This window comes from Staurois parvus, unplaced genomic scaffold (genome assembly GCF_062004578.1).
Source record: "Staurois parvus isolate SC_StPar_1 unplaced genomic scaffold, SC_StPar_1.0 ptg000196l, whole genome shotgun sequence".
NCBI lineage: Eukaryota > Metazoa > Chordata > Amphibia > Anura > Ranidae > Staurois > Staurois parvus.
The window spans coordinates 1,909,461-1,933,351 of NW_028317992.1; the positions used below are offsets into that span (position 1 = coordinate 1,909,461).

Below are 23,891 nucleotides of genomic sequence, written 5' to 3' on the forward strand. Positions count from 1 at the left end.
CATACAACCAGAGTACCGTGTTTATGATGGTCAATAACTGATAGCAAGTGGGAAACGTACAGTAAGGGACCTTGGTTTGGGGCGTAATATGTAGCGATGGTGACTACGTCTAAAAGTAGTCCGATTAGCAAGAGATAATGGCCTTCAGGGTCTTTAATCTCATTATGCAGCGTAAAGGGAGTTGTACGGTGAAAGGCAATGAGTATCCCTCTGTTTGGTTGCAGCGGAGGCTGTGTAGACCTGTGGGTAATGGGGGCCAAAGAATTTGGGAGTAGAAGCTTTATATGAAGCAAATGCGTGGAAGGCCTTGTTGCGTTTCTGTGGTATGTTGAGGCCCTGAACATTCAGGGTGAGAATATGTAGAGAACCCATGGGTAGAGTGTATGGCGTGTTAAGGGTATCATCAGCTGGTTGGGAATTTGGTAGTCGTGGTAGAAGGCAATTGGATGGTATAGGAGGATAGACGAGATTGTGGAGTCATTTAAAAAGCAGGGGGGAAGGATAGATATAGGGAAATGTGCTGGGGGGGGGGGGGAGTGGGTGGCCATTCTAGGCCTAAAAAAAAAAAAAAAAAAAAAAAAAAAAAAAAAAGGTGGTCCCTAAAGTCACCCAGTAACAGGGTGGTCTTGGGAGCAGTGGTAGCCCAAGCAGTATTAAAACTGCAATACCGCAGGGGCTAGTGGCGAGTGCACAGGTACGCAGACCACGGGGATGAGAGTAGTAGGATCAATACATTACAGTAAGACCCTGGAAATAAAATAGAAGAATGGGTTCCCGAAGGAACCAAGGGGTCCTGAGTTCAGGCGGCACAGGCCGTCAGGAAAAGCCGGTGAGGATAGGGAAATGCAGCTTAGTGTGCCGCCAGGACTGGGGTCCCCGTACATATGTTGAAATACATCCATAACAAAATAGTGCAAAATGTAGCATGTAAGGCACAACAAACTCTCAGAAACATGGGGGAGAAAAAAGTCAGGATAACCATTAACTCTCAGGACGAATTAAAAAAAAAAAATGTGTTCCCGATATATAAAACAAAAAAAGAGAAAATATTAGGGAAAGCACAAAATAGGCCCTGAGGGCTAGTGCAAGGATACATGACGTCCGCATCCTAAGGAGGGTAGACAACATGGACGTTGGCCACTGCGTTGGCAGAGCTCAGTAGTGTCGCGTTAGGGTGGCAAGGCAAGAGGTGCATGGTGAGACTCAGTCCATAGAGTCTTGAGGAGACGGAGCAGGTGATGAGAAGTGCCCTAGTTTGTGGGCGTTAAGTTGACCATTGGCGAGGTGTGGTGGGTGGGATTTCTGCGGTGAGCAAGACGCGGACCGCCGTCTGGAGCTTTCTGATGGTGTTGGTGGTTGCAATTGGAGGTTTCGTAGGGTGTCCGACAGTTCATCAGGGGTCTTGCAGATGTAGTCTCGGGTTTGGTAACGGAAACGTACTGCGAAGGGGAAGCTCCATTTGTAAGGTGATGAGGTTTCATAGCCCTGCGTTTAGCGATAGTGGTGGGGCAGAGGTCTTGAAACAGTTGATAGGTGTGACCTTGGAACGTCAGGGATTCCACGTTGCGGGCGGCTTGTAAGAGTTGCTCTTTGGTACGAAAGAAGTGGAGTTTAGCTATAACATCACGTGGTGGGCCACCAGTGCGTTGCGGAGCTAATGCCCTATGGACCCTGTCCATTTCTAGGCGTTCTATAGGAATAGCTGGGGAGAGCTCTTGGAACAGTGCTGTGACGGTTGATTGTACGTCAATGAATGATTCTGGGAGGCCACGAATTCGTACATTTGAGCGTCTTGCCCGGTTTTTAAAGTCCTCGAGGCATGTTTGCAGTGTCGCATTTTCATCACGTAAAAGGTCGAGGTTGTCTGCGTGTGTCTGAAATGAGGTGTCAAGGTCATCCACTCTTTGTTCCAGGACAGCAGTGCGTTGCCCTAGTTCGTGGATTTCTCTAGACAGCTTGTCTATGATGCGGTCAGAGGTCTGTTTCAGGGCTTTGTGTAGCATTTTTTCAAAGCACATGAGAATGTCAGGAGATGTAAGGTCAGAGGTAGGAGCATGAATGGGGGTCTCTGTGTCAATATCTGACTCACCATCCGATGTGCGGGGTGGATTGGGTTGCGCTGATTGCAGGGCTGCATATGACTGTGCAGCTTTCTTGCTGCCTGGAGATGATGCGGCAGCCATCTTAGAGGAGGCTCGAGCCAGGCCCTCCTTAATGGGCTTGCTGGGCAGCGGAGCCTGATGTCGGGGAGCTCCCCTTACCATGCTGGCTTGTGCCAGGAGGGTTGCCATGGAGACCGGGGCGCTTAGATTGATGTGCAGGCCGGGATCTACGATCAGGCTGCTGCAGTCCCTGCGGTATGATGGAGCCTCAGGGAGACATGTCCATCCCGCCGGCCACGCATGCGCACTCCCCCGGGTTTCCCCCTTTCTGATGCTTTTCCAGGCTCTAACTGTAACTGTCTTCAGTTGTTCTTTGTTTGTGGGTCTTTCTGCCTTTAGTTTTGCCTTCAGCAAGTGTAATGCATGCTCAATTGGGTTGAGAGCAGGTGATTGGCTCGGCCATTGCAGAATATTCCACTTTTCCTTCAAAAGCTCCTGGGTTGCTTTTGCAGTGTGTTTTGGATCATTGTCCATCTGTACTGTGAAGCGCCATCCAATCAACTTTGCTGCATTTGGCTGAATCTGGGCTAAAAGTATATCTCTAAACGCTGCAGAATTCATCCGGCTGCTTCTGTCTTCTGTCACATCATCAATAAACACCAATGACCCAGTGCCACTGGAAGCCATGCATGCCCATGCCATCACACTGCCTCCACCATGATATACAGATGACGTTGTGTGCTTTGGATCATGAGCTGTTCCAAGCCTTCTCCACACTTTTTTCTTCCTGTCATTCTAGTACAGATTCATCTTAGTTTCATCCGTCCAAAGAATGCTTTTCCAGAACTGGTCTGGCTTTTTTAGATGTTTTTTGGCAAAATCTAATCTGGCTTTTCTATTCTTCAGGCTTATGAATGGTTTGCACCTTGTGATGAACACTCTGTATTTGCTCTCGTGAAGTCTTCTCTTGATTGTAGACTTTGACAATGATACACCCTCCTCCTGGAGAGTGTCCTTCACTTGTCTGGATGTTTTTCTTTACCATAGAGAGGATCCTGCGATCATCCACCACTGTTGTCTTCTGTGGACATCCATGCCTTTTTATGCTGCTGAGCACACCAGTGCATTCTTCTTTCCTCAGAATGTACCAAACTGTTGATTTGGCCACTCCTAATGTTGCTGCCATCTATCTGATGGATTTGTTTAATTTTTGAAAACTTACAAAAGCCTGTTTCACTTGCTTGAACAGCTCCTTTGAACACATGATATAGGTTCACAGTAATAGATTCCAAATGCAAATACCACTCTTAGAATCAACTCCAGACCTTTTACCTGCTTAATTGAAGAAATAACAAAGGAGTAGCCCACACCTGACCATGAAACAGCTTTTGATTCAAATGTCCAATTACTTTTGGTCCCTTGAAAAATGGGGGATGGCTACTCTTAAGAGCTGTAATTCCTAAACTCTTCCTCCAATTTGGATGTACATACCCTCAAATTAAACCTGAGAGTGTGCACTTTCAGCCCATATCCATTACATAACTATAGCTTGATTATATTTTGGTAAATGCCTGAAAAAAACAAAAATTGTGCTTGTGTCCAAATATATATGTACCTAACTGTACTGTGTTTTTGCGCAATAAAATTTGTTAAGTGTATTTTTTCCAAAACATTTGTGTTTAAAAAACCGCTGCGCAGATATTGTGTGACATAAAAATATATGCCCTCATAAAACACCCACTAGGGCCGCAAAAGAGGACCACAGCACGGTTGTCCAGTTCTGGGAGGGCGTCCATAACCCTTTATATAACTTGGCTTTAGTCAAAGCGGCCCAAATTAACTCTTTATTTAAATAACTGATGCAGCACTGTATAAACTGTACAGTATGTAGCATCAGCTACATACATTATACAGTGTTGTGTTTCGGCACTGGTATGGAACTTCCTGTCTGACACCAGAACAAAATGGAGTCAGGCTTAGTACTTATTCACAGAAAGCCTTGTATCTGTATCAGTGAACACAAGGCTTCCTCTGAGGTGGAGATTAAGAACTCTTGTACCCCTTCTCCACCTTCGCCAATCAGAGGAAGCCTTGTATTCATTGATAGAAATCCAAGGCTTCCTTTTAGTGGTTGAGCAGCGAGAAAAAAACTTCCAATGGCTGTCAACTTTCTAGTAGGGGAACTCCCTTCATTGTGTAGAGATTTCCTCTCACTTCCTGTTGTCTCTCTGGGACACGAAAGTGAAGAGAAATTTCCCCAAGGTAACATGGACAATAAATGATACACTGCGTTTGAGGGATGAGAGTACAGGTGATGGGGGGACACTGGTACATTCTCATTTCTTGTACCGGTGTCACTGGGACAGGAAATGAGAGGAAATCATCCTAGCAATAAAAATTTAAAGCAGAACTATACTTACTTTCTCTCCAGCATTGAGGTGTCCCAGAGTTCCTTTCTGGCTGCTGACATCTTTGGCTATTCTGATTTCTAGTACCAATCCAGCTGATTACATTGGTTGGGCTTAGATGACATCACTCCCATGCACATGCAGGAGTTTATTCATCTCAGCACTGCTGAAATTGCACACTGAGCTGTGCATGCACAGCTCAATGTGCAGGGCAGACTGGAAGGTAAGCAAGTTTAAAACTGAAGGGACCTACAGCGGTTGGACATAAATATAGAAACACTACATGATTTGCAGGTAAAAAAGTGACATCATGTTACGTGTTGAAAGTGGAAGTGATGTAACATTCTTTTGCTTCTGCTGTGTGATGAGACACCTAGCTAACAGGTAGGAAGCCTCAATTTCGTCATTCACTGCATACGCTACTAGTAATACTGAGTCGTGTCAGAGCTTACTGAGCTTCAAAGTGGACAAAATGTTGGTGCCATGTTGCAAGGTATAATATCAAAAGGTTATGACAGAATATACAGTTTCAGAGAAAACGTCGTCTGAGTCACATTGTCAACTGACTGCAAGAAACAAAAAAGGACACTGCACAGGATTGTGACCCAGAATAAAATAACAACTGCAAAAGTGACTGCAGAGCTCAATCTCAGTCTTCCAAAGCACATGTCCACAAAAACTGTGCGGAAGGAACTCCATAAGGAAAACACTCACAAGAGAGCTGCAATAGCCAAACCACTAGTGACCCTTATTAATGCTCAGAAGAGGAGAGAGTGGTGCAACACCCATAAATTGTTGACCATTAATCAATGGAAGACTGTAATATGATCTGATGATCGAGCTCCACACGGTTCCCAACCACCAGACCTGTTTACATTTGGCAAACACCATCCCAAGCTTACGACCAGGACTATCTTGTGTCGATGGTAAAGCATGGTGGTGGTGCACCATGGTTTGGGCAGCCATATCTTGGTATTCTGCAGGTCCAATCATCACCTTGAAAGGTAGAATCACTGCCAGCAACAATGTACAAATTTTGGCTGACCTCATGCATTCCATGGTGCAGACATTGTTTCTCGAAGACCGTACCATTTACCAAGCCAATAATGCTCCGATTCACACAGCTGGTGTTGTCAAATCATGGTTTGGCGAGCATGCAGACAAAGTCTCGCACTTCCCTGGGCGCCGCAGTCTCTGCACCTGAATATCAGACACACTATGGTCAATTTTGCAGAACAAGGATCTGGCATCTCTGCGAGAACTGGAACACTTTTTGCATGAAGAGTGGTATCAGATTCCATTATCCACCATCCAAGACTTATATTTGTCAATTCCCAGGACAATTCAGGCCATCTTGGATACCAAAGGAGGTCCAACGCCATATTAGGTAGCGATTTAATTCTTTTACCTGGTGTGTCCATAATTTTGTTGAAACTCTGTAGTATGTCTGAACCTAGTATGTCTCTTTTGCTATAAAAATCCTGTTTGCCATTTTTTCCATCTTTGACTCATACCTATTCTAGTTTTGGTTGGAATTGTGTTTTAATAGCTGGCTGGCAATAGCCCTTCCCATTGTCACAATATAGAAAAAATGACCCAGTGATGCAAGCCTTTGATCGTTCACCCTGTGCTGAGTACGTGACACTGTCACGAGTGGACCAGGTGGACATTAGCGCAATTAGCCTCTTCTAATATTATGAACCTGACAGCAGCCGGCATGTAACAGTATCTAGAGGAACATTGAGTACAATGCACTGTTTGCTCGTTACATTAGTGCTGGCCACATGAGGAATTATTTATCCATCTCTCCGACGTGCTGTCATTACATCAAGCTTGTCAGCAAAATCCAGAGTGTCCTTCTTTCTAATAGAAGCCTCATCCTTCTCCTCCCTACAAAGAAGATCCGGACAAATTCAATGAACTGTTTGTACTACATTGGAAACATTGCACTTGTCCTGAGAACTGAAGTTTAAAGAGGAACTAAACTTTCTCAATCAACATGAACTATTTTTAATCCTGGTACTAAATAGATAGGAAGCTATATTAGATTTAATTGTTTTTAAACATTTCTACATTTCTTCAGTTGCTTCCCAGTTTCTGGCCTAGGCCAAAATGATGTCATACATCTCAGGAGACTTCATGGGCATGTTTTCATCTGGTGGAGAACACCCTACTGCCTGCAAGCTAAGGGCAGATGGATTCCAGGAAGTAAATGCTACATTAGTCATCTGCCCTTACTCAAGATGACTGACTAGAAATGCTGGGGAAAGGAGAGGGGTATTTTTCAAAGTGATTGCTCAACAAAAAAATAAATAGTGTTTTTAGTTTGTGGTGCTCAGATACAGTTTAGTTCTGCTTTAAATTCGTACATTTTGACTTCCCTGGTTCCACCTTTTACCATAAAGAATATACGAATATGTTTTAATATAAGACATTTACATTTTCATTATCATTTTAGATGCAGTGATGTCATCATTGGGTTTCTGTGCTGCTCTATGCAATGCAAGCAGATCATGGCTGGTGGGAAGGGCCAGCAGGCCCATAGCTGCCTGAAAACATCACAGCACCCTGCCTCTACTAGATATAGAGAATCGTGTGACTAACTCCTCTTTTTCCACACCATGTGTCCACACTAGAGCTTGTCGATTGTCTGCTCATCTCCATGTGACAGCACTAGGCCAGTCTTCCATCTACTATATATTCCACCTATATCAACTCAGAATTTACTTGGGGCTTTCTGTTCTCACTCCCAGAAGTCCAACAGAGCTGGGGAGAAAGAAAGCCAAGCATGTCATAAAGCTGGGAAAGAGGGCATTAAAACCACTTGAAGACCGCAAGCTGCCTCAAACTACCTCACCGACCTGATACCCAAATACCACCCAACCCGTACTCTTTGCTCCTCACAAGACCTCCTACTTTCTAGCTCCCTGGTCTCCTCCTCCCACGCCCGACTGCAGGGATTCTCCAGGACTTCCCCCATCCTCTGGAACTCACTACCCCAATCCATCAGACTGTCACCTACCCTCCTCACCTTTAGGCACACCCTGAAAACCCATCTCTTCAGGGAAGCCTACCCCACCCTCACATAACAGCCAATCTCCTCCACTCCTCCTACCACTCCATCCCCCACAGCCACTTCCTCCTGTACCACTATCCCCTCCCTCCTAGATTGTAAGCTCCAAGGAGCAGGGCCCTCGAACCCCTCGTGTATTGTTTTGTTACTGTATTGTCTCATGTTCTGTCCCCCACTATAATGTACAGCGCTGAGCAAACCTTTTGGCGCTATATAAATACTGTATAATAACAACAATAATAATAATGTATATAAACGTTGTGCTATTCAAATGGTTTACCAGAGTTACGGCTGAAGAAACCAACCATAACCCCGGTATAGTTTTTTTCAGCAGAGGCCGGCTTTCTCCTGAATGTGATCCTAGCGGCTCTTCGGCCACTGGATCGCTTTCCGTAGCGGCGGGAGGAGACGTCCACCACCGCTTGCCAGTGTTTCTCAGGTTTACCGTTAAAAGCAGCGAGCCCGTTCGGTGGCAGAATAAAACTAATTTTCTTTCTTTTTTAAAGCAAAAGTTAAAAAAAAAAAAACAATTTTTAATCTTGCTTTTAAAAAGTAAAAAAGAGACTATAAAGAAAGGAATAAAAGTGATTAAAAAAAACCAGATGGTGTAAAAAGTAAAAAAAATATATATTTTAAAGCGCCTCCACCCCACCATGCTCACGAGCAGAAGTGAATGCATACGTAAATCACACACACATATGTAAACGGTGTTTGCAGCACACATGGCGAGGCTTCTCCATGAATGTTAGGGCAAGAACAGTAATTCTAGCGCTAGATCTCATCTGTACCTCTAAACAAGTACCCTGTAAACATTTTTAAAGCGTCACACAAAATTGGGGTATATATTGTGCTTTGCTTTTTTTTTAATTCACTAAAATGTAATTTTTCCCAAAAAATTTCCATTTGAATAACTGCTGCACAAATATCACGTGACATAAAAAATTTCAATGATCGCCATTTAATTTTCTAGGGTACTTGCTAAAAAAATATATATAATGTTTGTGGGCTATACGGAATTTCCTAGTAAAAAATATGGATTTAAACTTGTAAACAAAAAGTCCTAGAATATGGTTTTGCTCTGCAAGGAAAAAAAAAAAAAAAAAACACAGATTTGCTTTAAAGTATATCTAAAGCCACAACTTTTTTTAAGAGCAGGGAAGTGTAAAAACCCTTTTCAGGTGTTTTTGGCCATATGTGTCCCATGGGTACTTCCCAACAACAGGAAATGTTTCCAAAGTGAGGGAAATCCATTGTTTTACAAATGTCTGCAAAACCAGCGTGCCCATTGACAGATTTCTGCTTCCTTATCCTAAAATAATAAATATGAACATTTGCATATATAATGCAAAAATAAATATATTTATACAAATTGCAAAAAATAGATGCAAAAATAAAAACATGTAAACAATGTATACATACAAACATAGATGCAAAAATAAGTATAAATATGTATACAAAATGCAAATATAGGTGCAAAAAAATAAACGTAAATGTATGTATGCAAAAATAGATAAAAAAATAAATGTAAATATATGTATGCAAAAATAAATAAATGGTAATGTGTATACAAAATGCAAAAATAGATGCAAAAATAACGACACATATATGTATTTCCCCGATGAAGTGACGTGGTACATGACTATGCGTAGGATGGAAACAGGATGACGTCACTTCCTGTATACTGCCGGAAGCTGCCATTTTGGTACACCTAGTCTCTCTTACATGCTCTTTATGGGTTCTTGAAATACTTTTTTGTGTGTTATTTTAATACTTTTAATCGAGTTATTAAAGTATCCTACATTATGAGAAGCTTCTTGTCTTCTATCTGAGCATCTATCTACCTTAGTGAGCCATTTAAAGGGGACACACTTATACCCATGGGGACATAATGAACCTGATGGAATGATCGTGGATGCGGTCTAAATGCTTATTGATCTGTATAGTATATAGGTCCAAAGGTAAGTGCATACCTGGTGGTGGATGAGGACTGTGGTGGATTACTTTGAAGATTCACTATAAGGATCCATAATGCTGAGTGAAGTGGGACTATTTCACAATTTCAAAATTTTAACCATTGACTGAACTTTATTATTACTACATATAGATCACGTTATTTTAGATATTCTATATATTTTGCACTCTTTTTTTCCTGGTCATCCAGATATTTACTTTTCAACACATCAGTCTAATATTTATTGATGCTTTGACTGTCTTTTACATTTATTATTTGTGACATCACTATATTTGTGTATCATTTATTTTATTGTTTGCTGACTGGTGGGCGTTTATTGATTTATCATCTAGTGATTTATTCATCTTTAATATCTATTTCCGCACTTGTGGATATGATATAATGGTATTAATCCTCATTGGGTAAACTTAGTACCATTGATATTTTTTATTTGGCACTACTGTATGTGTGTTGGATAGGCTGGTGTGCATTTGCCGTTTGTTACAATTTTATGTTTGGATTGTTTATAGTTATGTAGCAGTGCATAGCTACTCTTTTTTTACATTTTTGGATGTGGGAACACATTAGGGTGCTGGCAGCAGCTCAGGTTGTTTAGTTAGAATTTGTGGCAGCACATGGGATTTTATCTCTTTCTGTAAATAAAATAGATGCAAAAATAGTTAAATACTTATAAATATATGTATACAAAATGCAAAAATAAAAGTAAATATATGCATGCAAAAAGATACAAAAATAAAATGTTAAATATGTGTATTTAAAATGCAAATATACAGTTAGGTCCATATATATTTGGACATAGGCACAATTTTAATTTTTTTCAGGTATTAAACAAAACATATTCAAGCTATAGTTCTATAATGGAAATGGGCTAAAAGTGCACACTCTCAGGTTTAATTTGAGGGTATGTACATCCAAATTGGAGGAAGGGTTTAGGAATTACAGCTCTTAAGAGTAGCCATCCCCCCTTTTTCAAGGGACCAAAAGTAATTGGACAATTGAATCAAAAGCGGTTTCATGTTTTTCATGGCCAGGTGTGGGCTACTCCATTATGTCTTCATCAATTAAGCAGGTAAAAGGTCTGGAGTTGATTCGAAGTGTGGTATTTGCATTTGGAATCTACTGCTGTGAACCTACATCATGCGTTCAAAGGAGCTGTACATGCAAGTGAAACAGGCCATTGTAAGGCTTCAAAAATGAAACAAATCCATCAGAGAGTTTACAGCAACATTAGGAGTGGCCAAATCAACAGTTTTGTACATTCTGAGGAAAGAAAAGAGCACTGGTGAGCTCAGCAACATAAAAAGGCATTGACGTTCATGGAAGACAACAATGGTGGATGATCGCAGGATCCTCTCTATGGTAAAGAAAAACATCCAGACAAGTGAAGGACACTCTCCAGGACGTGGGCGTATCATTGTCAAAGTCTACAATCAAGAGAATACTTCACGAGAGCAAATACAGAGGGTTCATCACAAGGTGCAAACCATTCATAAGCCTGAAGAATAGAAAAGCCAGATTAGATTTTGGCAAAAAACATCTAAAAAAGCCAGACCAGTTCTGGAAAGGCATTCTTTGGATGGATGAAACCAAGATGAATCTGTACTAGAATGACGGGAAGAAAAAAGTGTGGAGAAGGCTTGGAACAGCTCATGATCCAAAGCACACAACGTCATCTGTGTATCATGGTGGAGGCAGTGTGATGGCATGGGCATGCATGGCTTCCAGTAGCACTGGGTCATTGGTGCAAATTGATGATGTGACAGAAGACAGAAGCAGCCGGATGAATCCTGCAGCGTTTAGAGATATACTGTCAGCCCAGATTCAGCCAAATGCAGCAAAGTTGATTGTACGGCGCTTCACAGTACAGATGGACAATGATCCAAAACACACTGCAAAAGCAACCCAGGAGCTTTTGAAGGAAAAGTGGAATATTCTGCAATGGCCGAGCCAATCACCTGATCTCAACCCAATTGAGCATGCATTTCACTTGTTGAAGTCAAAACTAAAGGCAGAAAGACCCACAAACAAAAACTGAAGACAGCTGCAGCTAGAGCCTGGCAAAGCATCAGAAAGGAGGAAACCCAGTCTTTGGTAATGTCCATGGATTCTAGACTTTAGGCAGTCATTGCCAGTAAAGGATTCTCAACAAAATATTACAAATCAACCTTTTTAGTTATGATTATAGTCATTTGTTCAAGTACATTTGGTCCCTTGAAAAAGGGGGAATGGCTACTCTTAAGAGCTGTAATTCCTAAACCCTTCCTCCAATTTGGATGTACATACCCTCAAATTACACCTGAGAGTGTGCACTTTCAGCCCATATCCACTATAGCTTGAATATGTTTTGGTCAATACCTGCAAAAACAAAAATTGTTCCTGTGTCCAAATATTTATAGACCTAACTGTAAATAAATGTAAATATGTACAGTGTATGTACAAAATGCAAATATACATACAAAACAATTACAGTTGCAAGAAAAAGTATGTGAACCCCTTGGGATTACGTGGAGTTTTGCATGAATTGGGCATAAAATGTGCTCTGAACGTCATCTAAGTCACAACAATAGAAGAACACAGTCTGCTGAACATAATACTACATAAAAACATTAGATGTTGCCATGGTTTAATTGCACATAACATGTAAACATTCACAGTGCAGAGAGGAAAAAGTATGTGAACCTTTGGACTTAATAACTGGTTGACCCTCCTTTTGGCAGCAATAACCTCAACCAAACGTTTCCTGTAGTTGCAGATCAGACCTGCACAACGATCTGGAATAATTTTGGACCACACCGCTCTCTTAAGGTCATGCCACAGCATTTCAATCAGGTTGAGGTCAGGACTCTGACTGGGCCACTCCAGAAGGCGTATTCTGTGCTGTTGCAGCCATTGTTTTGTTTAATTACTTGTATGCTTTGGGTCATTGTCCTGTTGCATCACCCATCCTCTGCGGAGCTTCAGTTGGCGGACAGATGGTCGTACGTTTTCCTGCAAAATGTCTTGATAAACTCTGGAATTCATTTTCCCATCAATGACAACAATCCGTCCAGGCCCTGAGGCTGCAAAGCAGCCCCAAACCATGATGCTCCCTCCGCCATGTTTTACAGTGGGGATGAGGTTTTGATGTTGGTGTGCTGTGCCTTTTTTTCTCCACACATAGTGTTGTGTGTTCTTCCCAAACAACTCAATCTTGGTTTCATCTGTCCACAGTATATTTTGCCAGTAGTGCTGTGGAACAACCAGGTGCTCTTTTGCAAACTTCAAACGTGCTGCAATATTCTTTCTGGACAGCAATGGCTTCCTCTGTGGTGTCCTCCCATGTACTCCATTCTTGTTTAATGTTTTCCTTATTGTAGATGTGTCAACAAAAATGTTAGCATGTGCCAGAGATTTCTGTAGGTCTTTAGCTGACACTCTGGGATTCTTCTTTACCTCATGCAGCATTCTGCGCTGTGCTCTTGCAGTCATTTTTACAGGATGACCACGCCTAGGGAGAGTAGCAGCAGTGCTAAACTTTCTCCATTTGTAGACAGTCTGTCTTAACATGGACACATGAACATCAAGGCTTTTGGAGATACTTTTGTAACCCTTTCCAGCTTCATGCAAGTCAACAATTCTTGATCGCAGGTCTTCTGAGAGCTCTTTTCTGCAAGGCATGGTTCACATCAGACCGTGCTTCTTGAAACCTGTAAACCCAAAACAGGTGTGTGTTTTTTAAGGGCAGGACAGCTGTCAGCAACACATCCAATATCATCACACTGATTGGAGTCAAGGTTGGCTCACTCCCGGCTCCAATTAGCTCTGGGAGAAGTCATTAAGCTAGGGCCTCACATACTTTTTCCTCCCTGCACTGTGAATGTTTACATGTTATGTGCAATTAAACCATGGCAACATCTAATGTTTGTGTAGTATTATGTTCAGCAGACTGTGTTCTTCTATTGTTGTGACTTAGATGACGTTCAGAGCACATTTTATGCCCAATTCATGCAACACTCCACGTAATCCCAAGGGGTTCACATACTTTTTCTTGCAACTGTACATGTAAACATGTATACAAAATTAACTGTTAATTCATGTGTATAAAAAAAATGCAAAAATGGACACAGACATAAATGTGAATTTATGCAAACAGACGACAGACCTGACAGGAATTCTAAATCTTCCCCACTCCATCCAAAACTAAAAACACTAGCTTTAGCAAGTCCACCTAAACTGCCTGTAAACAAAAATTAATATGGCTTTTAATCAATTTTATTTTGCCAATAATTAAAGTGGTGGCTTGCCCAGCCAGACTGCACATTACCAGCATGTAGTTTATTTTGTAAAGCCCAGTGAAAGATTGTACACACACTAAACTGGTCTTGCCTATATTCACTTCAATGCTAAATTGTTAAGCATGACTTGAACAGTCCATTAACCCCAGTCTGAGTACACTGTTTCCATTGTGCTGGCTTTTGTGTCACCGTAACATCGTACGGAGTCACTGATAGAGAACAGGTGTTACCCTCCGTTCTATCCACTATGGTGGAGTGGCTGCAACTCATTAATTATTTAGATGTGTTCCTAGAATGCAGAACTGTCCTTCCATCTGCCGTAATAATTCTACTTTACTGCATTTAGCAGGCTTCACTTAGCGACATCAGTGAGTCAGTTTGTCCTCTGCACACGGTTTACTCCTTTGAAGACCTTTGGAGGATTAATCAACCACTTGGAGTCCAGGGCCGCCTTCTTCCTAAATCCCCTTGAGCCTCAGAGGTTTTTTTTCCCATATATATATAATTTTTTTTGGGGGGGTGAAGTCTGTTTTCTGCACAATATACCTTTTAAAGCGGAGTTCCACCCAGAAGTGCAAGCTCCACTTTTCTGCCTCCTCTCTCCCTCCACTGCCACAGTTGGCACCTTTTGGGGGGGGGGGGTGGAGAGCCGTTCCCACGGCGATTGGACACAGCTGATTACATGACCGAGCCAACATCTTTGGCTCTTTCCATTGATTGGTGATCCGCTATGTCCAAGGGACACAGCGCACCACCGATCGCCGCGCTGCACGCTCCCAGAATCGCGCATGTGCGATTAGAATGGGAGGACGTCATATGACGTCCTCCCAGAACGAGAGAACCGCCTTGCTCCCATCATTGCTTTATATGGGCGGGAGGCGGTTAATATTTCTGTGTTTAAAAGGTGGGTGACAGCTTAATTTTTTTGGAAGGTCCACTTTAGGAAATACTGTAACCTCCACCTTTACTATGTTACAAGTTGGTTTACTAAGAGCAGAATATTGCATTATGGGAACCCAGGTTTTTTTTCTTGGTTCATTTTTGTTCACTATATACTGATTGGCTAAAACATGTACTAATCAGAATCTGATTATTATTTATTTTATTTATTTCAGGTACTTCCTGTATATAGCGCCATCAATTTACACAGCACTTTACATATATATTGTACATTCACATCAGTCCCTAACCCTCAAGGGGCGTCCAATCTAAGGTCCCTGACTTACATTAATACTAGGGCCAATTTAGACAGGATCCAATTAACCTACCAGCATGTCTTTGGAGTGTAGGAGGAAACCCACACAGGCACAGGGAGAACATTCAAACTCCAGGCAGGTGGTGCCATGACTGGGATTCGAACCAGCAACCCTAGTACTGCCAGGTGGAAGTGCTAACCATTTAGCCACTGTGCTGCCCACAGAGTCATTATTGAATCTTCATACTTGCAATCTGAAGTGATCATTTGAAAGTACTGACATTTCAATGCATTTTCCCTTTAAAGACAAAATTCCCTCAGCCGCACTTTACTTGGAATCACTAATGTTTTTTACAGACTGCACGGGTGATAACATTTATTGGGTGTACCAAAGTCTCTTGGCTATAAAGATGGAGAAGTGAATCTATATTTGGAAATACAATATTTTATCCGGGGAACTTTGATTAATGGCCTTGCAGTATCATTAATAAGACAATCCCTTCTGTAGTCAGCACGGGCCTTTGACCGCACTTCACAGATCAGTTCATCTAGTGACCAAGGGACAAAGTCAGATGTTGAGACTTGTGAACATTTAAAAGTTGAAGTTTATTCTGCTTAGACAGTATGAGCAAAGTTTTGTTTTTTTTATTAAGGGGTTAACAACTTGGATGGGGTCTAGGGGTATATGGGATGCCTAAGGAACTGCAAACTTGAGGACAAACTAGTTAGCATTAATACTGTACAAAAATGTGGATCCAGAAAAATAGCAACTGTCTTAGTTAAGGAGCATTGAAGTCCCCTTGGTGTACCACCTTAGACCCCAGATGAATCCTCCTCTTCACCTGGCTGCACTAAGCGTATCCTTGGGCAAAGGATTTAAGAGCTGGCAATTAAGTAGTCCCAGAGGAGAACTAGTTGGTTGGGTCTTGCACCTGACCACTCTCTCCCTTTATCTGGCCCAGGGGGTGTAGAAGTATTCACACTGTCCTGTCCATGTGGTGGGTTGGTAGCTTCTCTCAGGCCTTTCATTGGGCTGGCTTTTTCCCTGCTGCTCAGGATGCCACCCCTAATAGATGGTGGAGCAGTGAAGATCATCCTGTCCAGCAACCAACTTGTAGGTAGGCTCCCTTCTCTGAAGTCCCTTCCTAGGCTCCCCACTCCAGCCTTCCTCTCAGTCCATCTTCCATCTGACACTGTCCACTGCTCTCCAGGCTCTGCCACATTTAACCACTTGCCCTCCAGAGGATTTATCCCCCTTCCTGACAAGGCCATTTTTTGCGATAAGGCGCTAAGTTATTTTAGCCGACTATTGCGTGGTCAAGCAAAGCTGTACATAAATGAAATTTAAGTCCTTTTTTCTCCACAAATAGAGCTTTCTTTTGGGGGTATTTGATCACCTGTGCATTTTTATTTTTTGCGCTATAAACAAAAAAACACCAACAATTTTGGGAAAAAAAACAATATTTTTTTACTTTTTGCTATAAAACATATCCAACCAAAAAAATTTAAAAATCTAATTTCATCATAGATTTAGGCCAAAATGTAATCTGCTATGTGTTTACTAAAAAAAAAGATCCCAATATGTGTATATTAATTGGTTACATGAAAATGATAGCGTCTACAAATGGTGGTATATATACACTGGAATTTATTTATTTTTTATACTAATAATGGTGGCGATCAGTGACTTATAGTTGGACTGCGGCAGGCATACTGACACTGGGTGGGAATTAACTGCCACTGACACCCCCAGTGGCACTAATACAGTGATCAGTGCTAATAAAAAGCACTGACACTACTAATGGCACTGGGCAGGAAGAGGTTAACATCTGGGGTGATCAAAGGGTTAACTGTGTGCTGTTTTACTTGGGAGACATGCTGCTTTGCATTTCTCTGTATGGAGAGATACAAAGCAGCATGTCCATGCTGACAGGAGAGAGACCTGTGTTGTTTACACACAGGTCTCTCCCCTATCAGCTTTACCCAATGATCGCCAATAGCAGCGTGGGTAGGCCGGCGCACATGCGCCCCCTACCTGTAAATGCAGGGCTGAATATATTGGTCTGCTGTGGCTGGTGATACAGCTGCCGATTCATACTCTTAATGCTACACCAATCTATTGGAAATTCCCTTACACTTGTCTGGTGACAGATTCGATTTTCTTCAACCAGTTGTACACCATTGCAGACACAGAATATTTATTATCAGCCGCTTGATTTAAGCACAGTTGATTTGGTTGCTTCAACATACAGTATGTGTGTTTCTGGCACATAACTACATCTATTTGCACATCTTTTAACTATTAATCCTCAGCTATACAAAATATACCCCCATACAATCTGGGACCATTACTGCAAGTATATGCCATAATCAGTTGATCTCATGACAAGTGCAGGAATGCTGTTTAATACATGGTTGGAGGCTAAGAAGGAGTTTTGGAGTGGCTGCGGTTTGATTATATCTGTGCCTTAATTGACCATTCTATAATATGATGGGTAACACTATCCGGTAAGCCTCATGTGAGCACTGAGCGGGGTGACACAACCAAAAAAAAAAAATTAACTTAAAAAAAAAAAAAAAAAGGAAACCACTGCTAACGCAGGAGGAACACCTGCAACACAAAAGTGGAACACTAAAGATGCAGCAATAGAACCTGATGCTGAAAAAAAAAAAAAAGAAGAAAAAAAAATTAACAAAGAAAAAAAAAAGTGGGAACAGCAGTGATGCAGAAGTATTGTAAAAACACGCTGCCACCACAACACTGCACTACACTCACTACACTGTCTCCCAGGGGCTGACTGACAACTCATGGGGCCCCCGGGCAATAGGGGATCATGGGGCCCTTGTGTCCTTGCCCAAACTCAAAAAAGCCTATGAAAAAGGTACCAGGGGCATCTCATGGGGCCCCCTACTGACCCCGGGCCCTTGGGCAGTGCCTGAGTTTCCAAATGGTCAGTCCGCCCCTGCTGTCTCCTAACAGACCACTAACTAACCTCACCTAACTCCACTAACACACTACACAAGGCTGCTGTATAAGCAGCCTTATATAGTGTGAGGCATGGACTTGACCCCTGAGCCATGATTGGCCAAAGTCACCAAGTCACCAAACTCACCAAGACTTTGGCCAATCATGGCTCTCCCTGTGACCTGTGGTCAGGTGCAATGCATTGGCCAATTGCAATGCGCCGCCAGAGCGAATTGCATTGCATGGTGCACGGGCGAACGGCTCGCCAAACGTCCTAGATGTTTGTGTGTGCAGCAAAACACCCTGCAGCCAGCCAAAGTCGCACTCAGCCCCTGCTCCGGCTCCCTGTGAGTCCAGGTTACCCGGGAGGAGATGGGTTCCCCCCCCCCTCCCGACAATTTTTTTTGTTGAAACGCGTTGGTAAAAATTACTGGGGAAAGTTATGTTGCACTGCAATTTTGATGCGGTCCTTTCTTAATGCACAAAGGTTTTGTAAATCATGTTAACTAGATGATATAGTGCAATGATACATGGAAGAAGGTGAATACACTAATCTAGCTGTGTAGCTAAGACCAGAGTCCTTTGTTTGTAATCAAGCAAATGTTTTATATGGAATTACAATAAAATTTGATTTTTATTGATTTTTCAGACCTTTTTTTATATATATTGTGATATACATTCTTTGTTGCTGCATTAAGGTCCCAGGGGAAATGTTTTTGTTGTCTTCCAACACTTACACATCACTTAGCATGCTGCATGTACAAAATCTGATGTTAGGTCAACATTAAAATGTAACTCTAGACAAAAAGTTTGTTATCTTTGGATAAAGCAGGGTGGGGATAGAACCTCTGACATGGTTTTTCTTGTTCTATGAACCACAAATGGTGAAATTTACCAATTCCTGTCTCACTCAAGAGGAAATTTCCCCAGTGGTAGCCTCACATTTAAACCTGGTGGATAATCATTGCAGTTAGAGATGCTTTTTCAATGCAAAATGAAACATGTAATGTCATTGATAGGAAACCCCATACCCTAGATCAGTGTTTCTCAACCAGGGTGCTGCAAGCATGGGACCAAGTTTGCCTTGGATCAGGACCTGTTGCGGGGCCTGTGATGAAGGGATTGTGTGGTCAGGGTGGGGAGGCAGGGTGGGGCTCTGTGTTGGGGAGGCTCTGATATGATAAAGGGACTCTGATAGGAGTCTCTGTGGTGATTGGGGGACCATGAGATGATGGGGAGACTGACGTGTTGAAGGGACCTCTGATGTGATAGAGGGACCTCTGATATAATGAGAGGACCTGAATGAGGTTCTTCTGGTGTAAAGTTGGAACCATCAAGGTGGTTGATTGCATAGTCTCAGAATCAGGTGTCCTACTGATAAGAAGGGGCACCCTTCGAAACGCGTCAGATGCACTGAATATCCATCCCATCAATGGGATTCGTGCTATCTTCAAGTCCCTTTGAGGACTTACATGCCTGATTTTATTCGCTGTTTGTGAGTATATTTTTATAATTAATAAATTTTGGTTACTGAGGTAATGCGCAAGGTTGGTGCGCTTCTCGTTTTCATTCCATTCTGCAGTATTGGCCGGGCTTCCCCCAGCCTTGTTTGGAGCCGCACAACCCTATATGCATTGGTGGGCGATTTTTCCAGGTCTGGTTCCATCTATTCGCCACCCATCTGGGTCCTAGAGCGCAGGAGAATTCGTCTTTGATCTACTGATAAGTAAAATGTACACTTTTTTTTACATTATACTCTGTGAGTGCCATGAGATTGTTCATAATTTTATAAGGAACTGCCATGAGATTGTTCATAATTTTATAAGGAATTGCGACAAAAAAGTGCTGCTCTACAGGATGTCCCTAAAGTCTGGACACATGCACATGCAAAATGCATATTTTCAATACATTTCAATATATTTTTCAAAAATGCTTTATTTCATTGGACTATTTCCATGCGCTTTGTAAGATTCACATAAACCCGATGTAGTAACTCCACATTTCCATCAATTTGAGCACATTCGTTCATGATGCGCTCCTTCAGTTGATTCATATCTGATTTTTATTGCGAACACCGTCATTAGCATACCCCCCCAAAAAAATTCAAGGGGGTTAAGGTCTGGTGAGCTTATATAGTGATATATTATTCACATATAGAGATATTTCCTATGTGTCCAGACTTTAGGGACACCCTGTAGATTACCCATAGCCTGACCAGCAAAACAGCAATACTTATTTTTGAAAATCTTTGGAAGGAAAACTTACCAATGGTGTGAATTGGTCTCCGATAGGGAATCAATCCAAAGCTGTACTGAAAAACTCCTCGAGCATGGAACAATGGCAAAGCCACCCCCATGATCTTCTGCATCTTCTCCTGCACTTTTCTGAGGAAGGAGCCTTTGGGATTATCCACCTGGTCAAAGAGCTCATTTTCCCCAAAGGAAAACACTGGAACCAAGGAAGCCCTGAACAGAAATACATAGAAAAATATATATTCTATATTATATATAGTAAAGTTCTAAGCCCCCAAACACACAGGCATGATTTATTCTTAGCTTCATGAAGATCTGCAAAGCCTTTGACAAGTTGTTTTTTTTAGAATGGAGCCAACTTCCATTAAGCATGCTTTTTACTGAGCATTATGCAAAGGCTCAAATCCAGCCCAAAGCCTAACATCAAGCAATTTTACTTATTTATTTTTTTGCTTTTTGCCTGTTAACCTTCAATTGGAACATACATGGCCAACCCCTATTCAAAATTGAATGTAAAGTTTTTCCTGGAGCTGGGCATTCAATGTCAATCTTTTCAGTGCCTGCCAATATCATCGAATTAACCACAAGGATTCAACCATGATTATTAGCGGTGAAGTTTGGGTTCAACCTTACCGTGGGTTTGAGGTGAATAATCTGGGTTTGAGATTCACAGTACTGGCAAATTTATTAGTAGATTCGCCCAGGATAATTATTTTAAACCATAATGCAGTGCATTGTCTTTGAAGTGTGGCCAGCAGGCTTAGAATGGCCACTAAGGAGGCTTTTGGATGAGTAAGGCCCTCACTATAAAAAGAGCAGCCAGATCGTCAGTCTATTTGAAGCAGTTGTATGTAAATATCAGTAACTGCATAGGGAGACACTTTTATTATTAATATACAGGATTTATATAGCGGCAACAGTTTGCACAGCACTTTACAATATAAGGGGAACAGTACCATTACAATACAGTAGGAATAGGAGGTGTAAGAAAACCTCAGTACATGCTGGAAGGAGAAGGCTGGTATATGTGCATGCTCATAATTCTGAGCAAAAGCGCAATACAAGGCAGGCATTGTCACACTTGCACAAACTTAGTGTGAGCACTGGTGGCCTTTTTAAGCTGCACGCTGACATGTATGGATTGTGGGGTGGTCTTCAGCTAGTTCCAGCTTTACCTGAGCCTTGACCTGCTGTACCTGCACCTGTGCATGATCTGGCTTGCTCCTGACCTATCCTTGGATTTCTGCCTGCCTTCTGTGACCTCTGTTTGTATTCTGACTCTGCTCCTGTCTTGCATTCCTGTACCTTGCTGCCCGGTTGTTTACCGATCCTGGATCATATCCTGACTTAGTCTCTGCCTGATGTTCCTGTACCTTGTTGGGTTGTGTCCTGGCTACACTCCTTTCTGCCAAGCAAGTGTCACCATGTTCCAGTTCCTTGTTCCTGCCTGGTGACCTATGGTCATCTGCTTCCTGGAAACCCCAGCTGGCACTACCTGCTAGAAGGGCCTTTGTGCCACTCTTGTGTCCCCACACTCCCTCTCATCACAATTAGGGGTGTTGGGCAAGAGGTGCAAGAGAAGCCCCCTCTCCAGCTCGATCTCCACCAGGTACGTGACAGGAGGGCCCTGCTCATGGAGCTTACAATATAAATGGAGGGGGAGGTGGTAAAAAAGGCGATAGCTGCAGGGGATAATCTGATGGAGGTGATTCAAGTACAGTTCTTAGGTGGAGGTGGGGTAGGCTTCCCTGAATAAGTGAGTTTTCAAAGATCACCTAAAAGGCAGGTTCTAGAGAAGTCCTGGAGGCGAGCATGGCAAGAGGCGACAAGAGAGCAAGATGTCTTGGGAGGAACGTAGCAGACGATATCTGCAGATGAAGTTGATGATGTAGCTACATATGGAAAACCCTTTTTTTATGATATTTTTATGGCACAAACAAAGCAGATCGGACCATTAAATTCATAAAAGTTAAAAATGTGCTCATGCAGCCACCAGACAGATTATTCCATCGTTTCCGTGCATGTGAAACACCAAAGAAACTTTTCCATGCCAGATTGCAGCAACAATTTGTGGCTCTATACATGGAAGATGATTTGCATTCTCGTTGCTCAGGACCAATTGGAATTTTGAAATATCTTGCTGATCCCTCTGGTGGCGCCCTTGGGCGGCCACCCTTGGAAGCAACAAGGGCAGCATCTTTTCCCTTCCCCCACACCGATCTGAGAGGTTCTGGGTTACAGAGGCTACACATATCTTCTTTGGTTTGTGGCTTTATCTTTGTTCCAATGTTGGGCTATGCATCATGTCCTATTTAAGCACTTCTGAGGAAGAAATTGTCTTATCTCGAAACGCGTCAAAAGCTCTATCATGATTCGAATTCCATCTTTCCTGCCTGTACATTAATTGTAACAGATATGTAATGTATAACCACCACATCATGTATGTCTATGGCAATTTTAAACATTTTGTGTTTAAATAAAGGATGTTCCATAAAGTTTCATGAATTTAATGGTCTAATCTGCTTTGTTTGTGCCATAAAAAAAAAGAGGGTTTTCCAAGGGGTTCTATAATGTATTTTGATGATGTAGCTAGGGGCAGTGTTGTGGATGGCTTTGTACACTGTGGTTAGTATTTTGAATTTTATACATTGAGCTAGTGGAAGCCATTGGAGGGATTGGCAGAGGGGGCAGCAGTCATTGATCGGTTGTTAAAGTGTATACGTCTAGCAGCAGCATTCATAATGGACTGAATTGGGGATAACCTGTGTAAAGGTAGGCCAGTGAGGAGGGAGTTGCAGTAATCAGAGCAGGATATAACCAAGGCGTAGATAAGTTGTTTTGTGGTGTCGCTAGTCAGGAAGAGGCGAATTCTGGAAATGTTGCAGAGGTTGAGGCGGCAGGATTTAGCCAGTGATTGGATGTGGGCCTCGAAGGAGAGGTCAGAGTGTAGGATTACACCTAGCTCCCTGGCATGTGTGGAGGGACCAATGGTTGTGCTGCTAATCTTGTTGGTAAAGTCATGAGTAAGGGATTGGGGAGGAGGAAACATTACAAGCTCAGTTTTAGAAATATTGAGTTTGAGGACATTATGTGACATCCATACTGATAAGTTGCTTGGTAGATTTGTGATACATGAGGAGATCAAGGGGGTGAGCTGATCTGGGTGTCGTCAGCATAGAGGTAGTATTGGAAGCCATGGGAAGTTATAAATTGGCCCAGGGAGGAGGTGTAGAGAGAGAAAAGAAGGGGCCCAAGGACAGAGTCATGGGGTACCTCAACAGAAAGAGGAGCAGAGGAGTTGGTGTTGTATGTGATGATGAAAGTGCGCTGAGATCGGTAAGAGGAGAGTCACGAGGGCCAAGGGAGTGGAGTTTACTGAGGAAGAGTGGGTGGTCAACTGTCAAAGACAGTGGAAAGGTCTAAGAGTATGAGTATGGAGTAATGGCTGTTGGTTTTAGCAGTTAGTAGGTCGTTAGTGAATTTTAGTAGGGCAGTTTCAGTGGAATGTTGTGGACAGAAGCCAGACTGTAAAGCATAGAGAAAGTTGTCGGTGAGGTACCAACTCTTATAGTTATGAACAAGGCGATCGAGAAGCTTGGAGGCAAAAAAACAGGAGCAGGGAGATGGGTCTTCAGTTATTCAAACAGGTG

General features: G+C 42.4%; 1 protein-coding gene across 2 annotated transcripts in view; it reads right to left on the reverse strand.

The window, feature by feature from the left end:
- The window catches only part of MOGAT2 (monoacylglycerol O-acyltransferase 2), a 173,713-nt gene that overhangs the window by 28,059 nt on the left and 121,763 nt on the right, over positions 1 to 23,891 (reverse strand). For both annotated transcript variants that reach the window (XM_089677989.1, XM_089677988.1), the window contains exon 5: positions 20,255 to 20,454. In XM_089677989.1, coding sequence (XP_089534115.1) covers positions 20,255 to 20,454 — 200 coding nt within the window. The remainder of the gene's footprint in view (positions 1 to 20,254; positions 20,455 to 23,891) is intronic.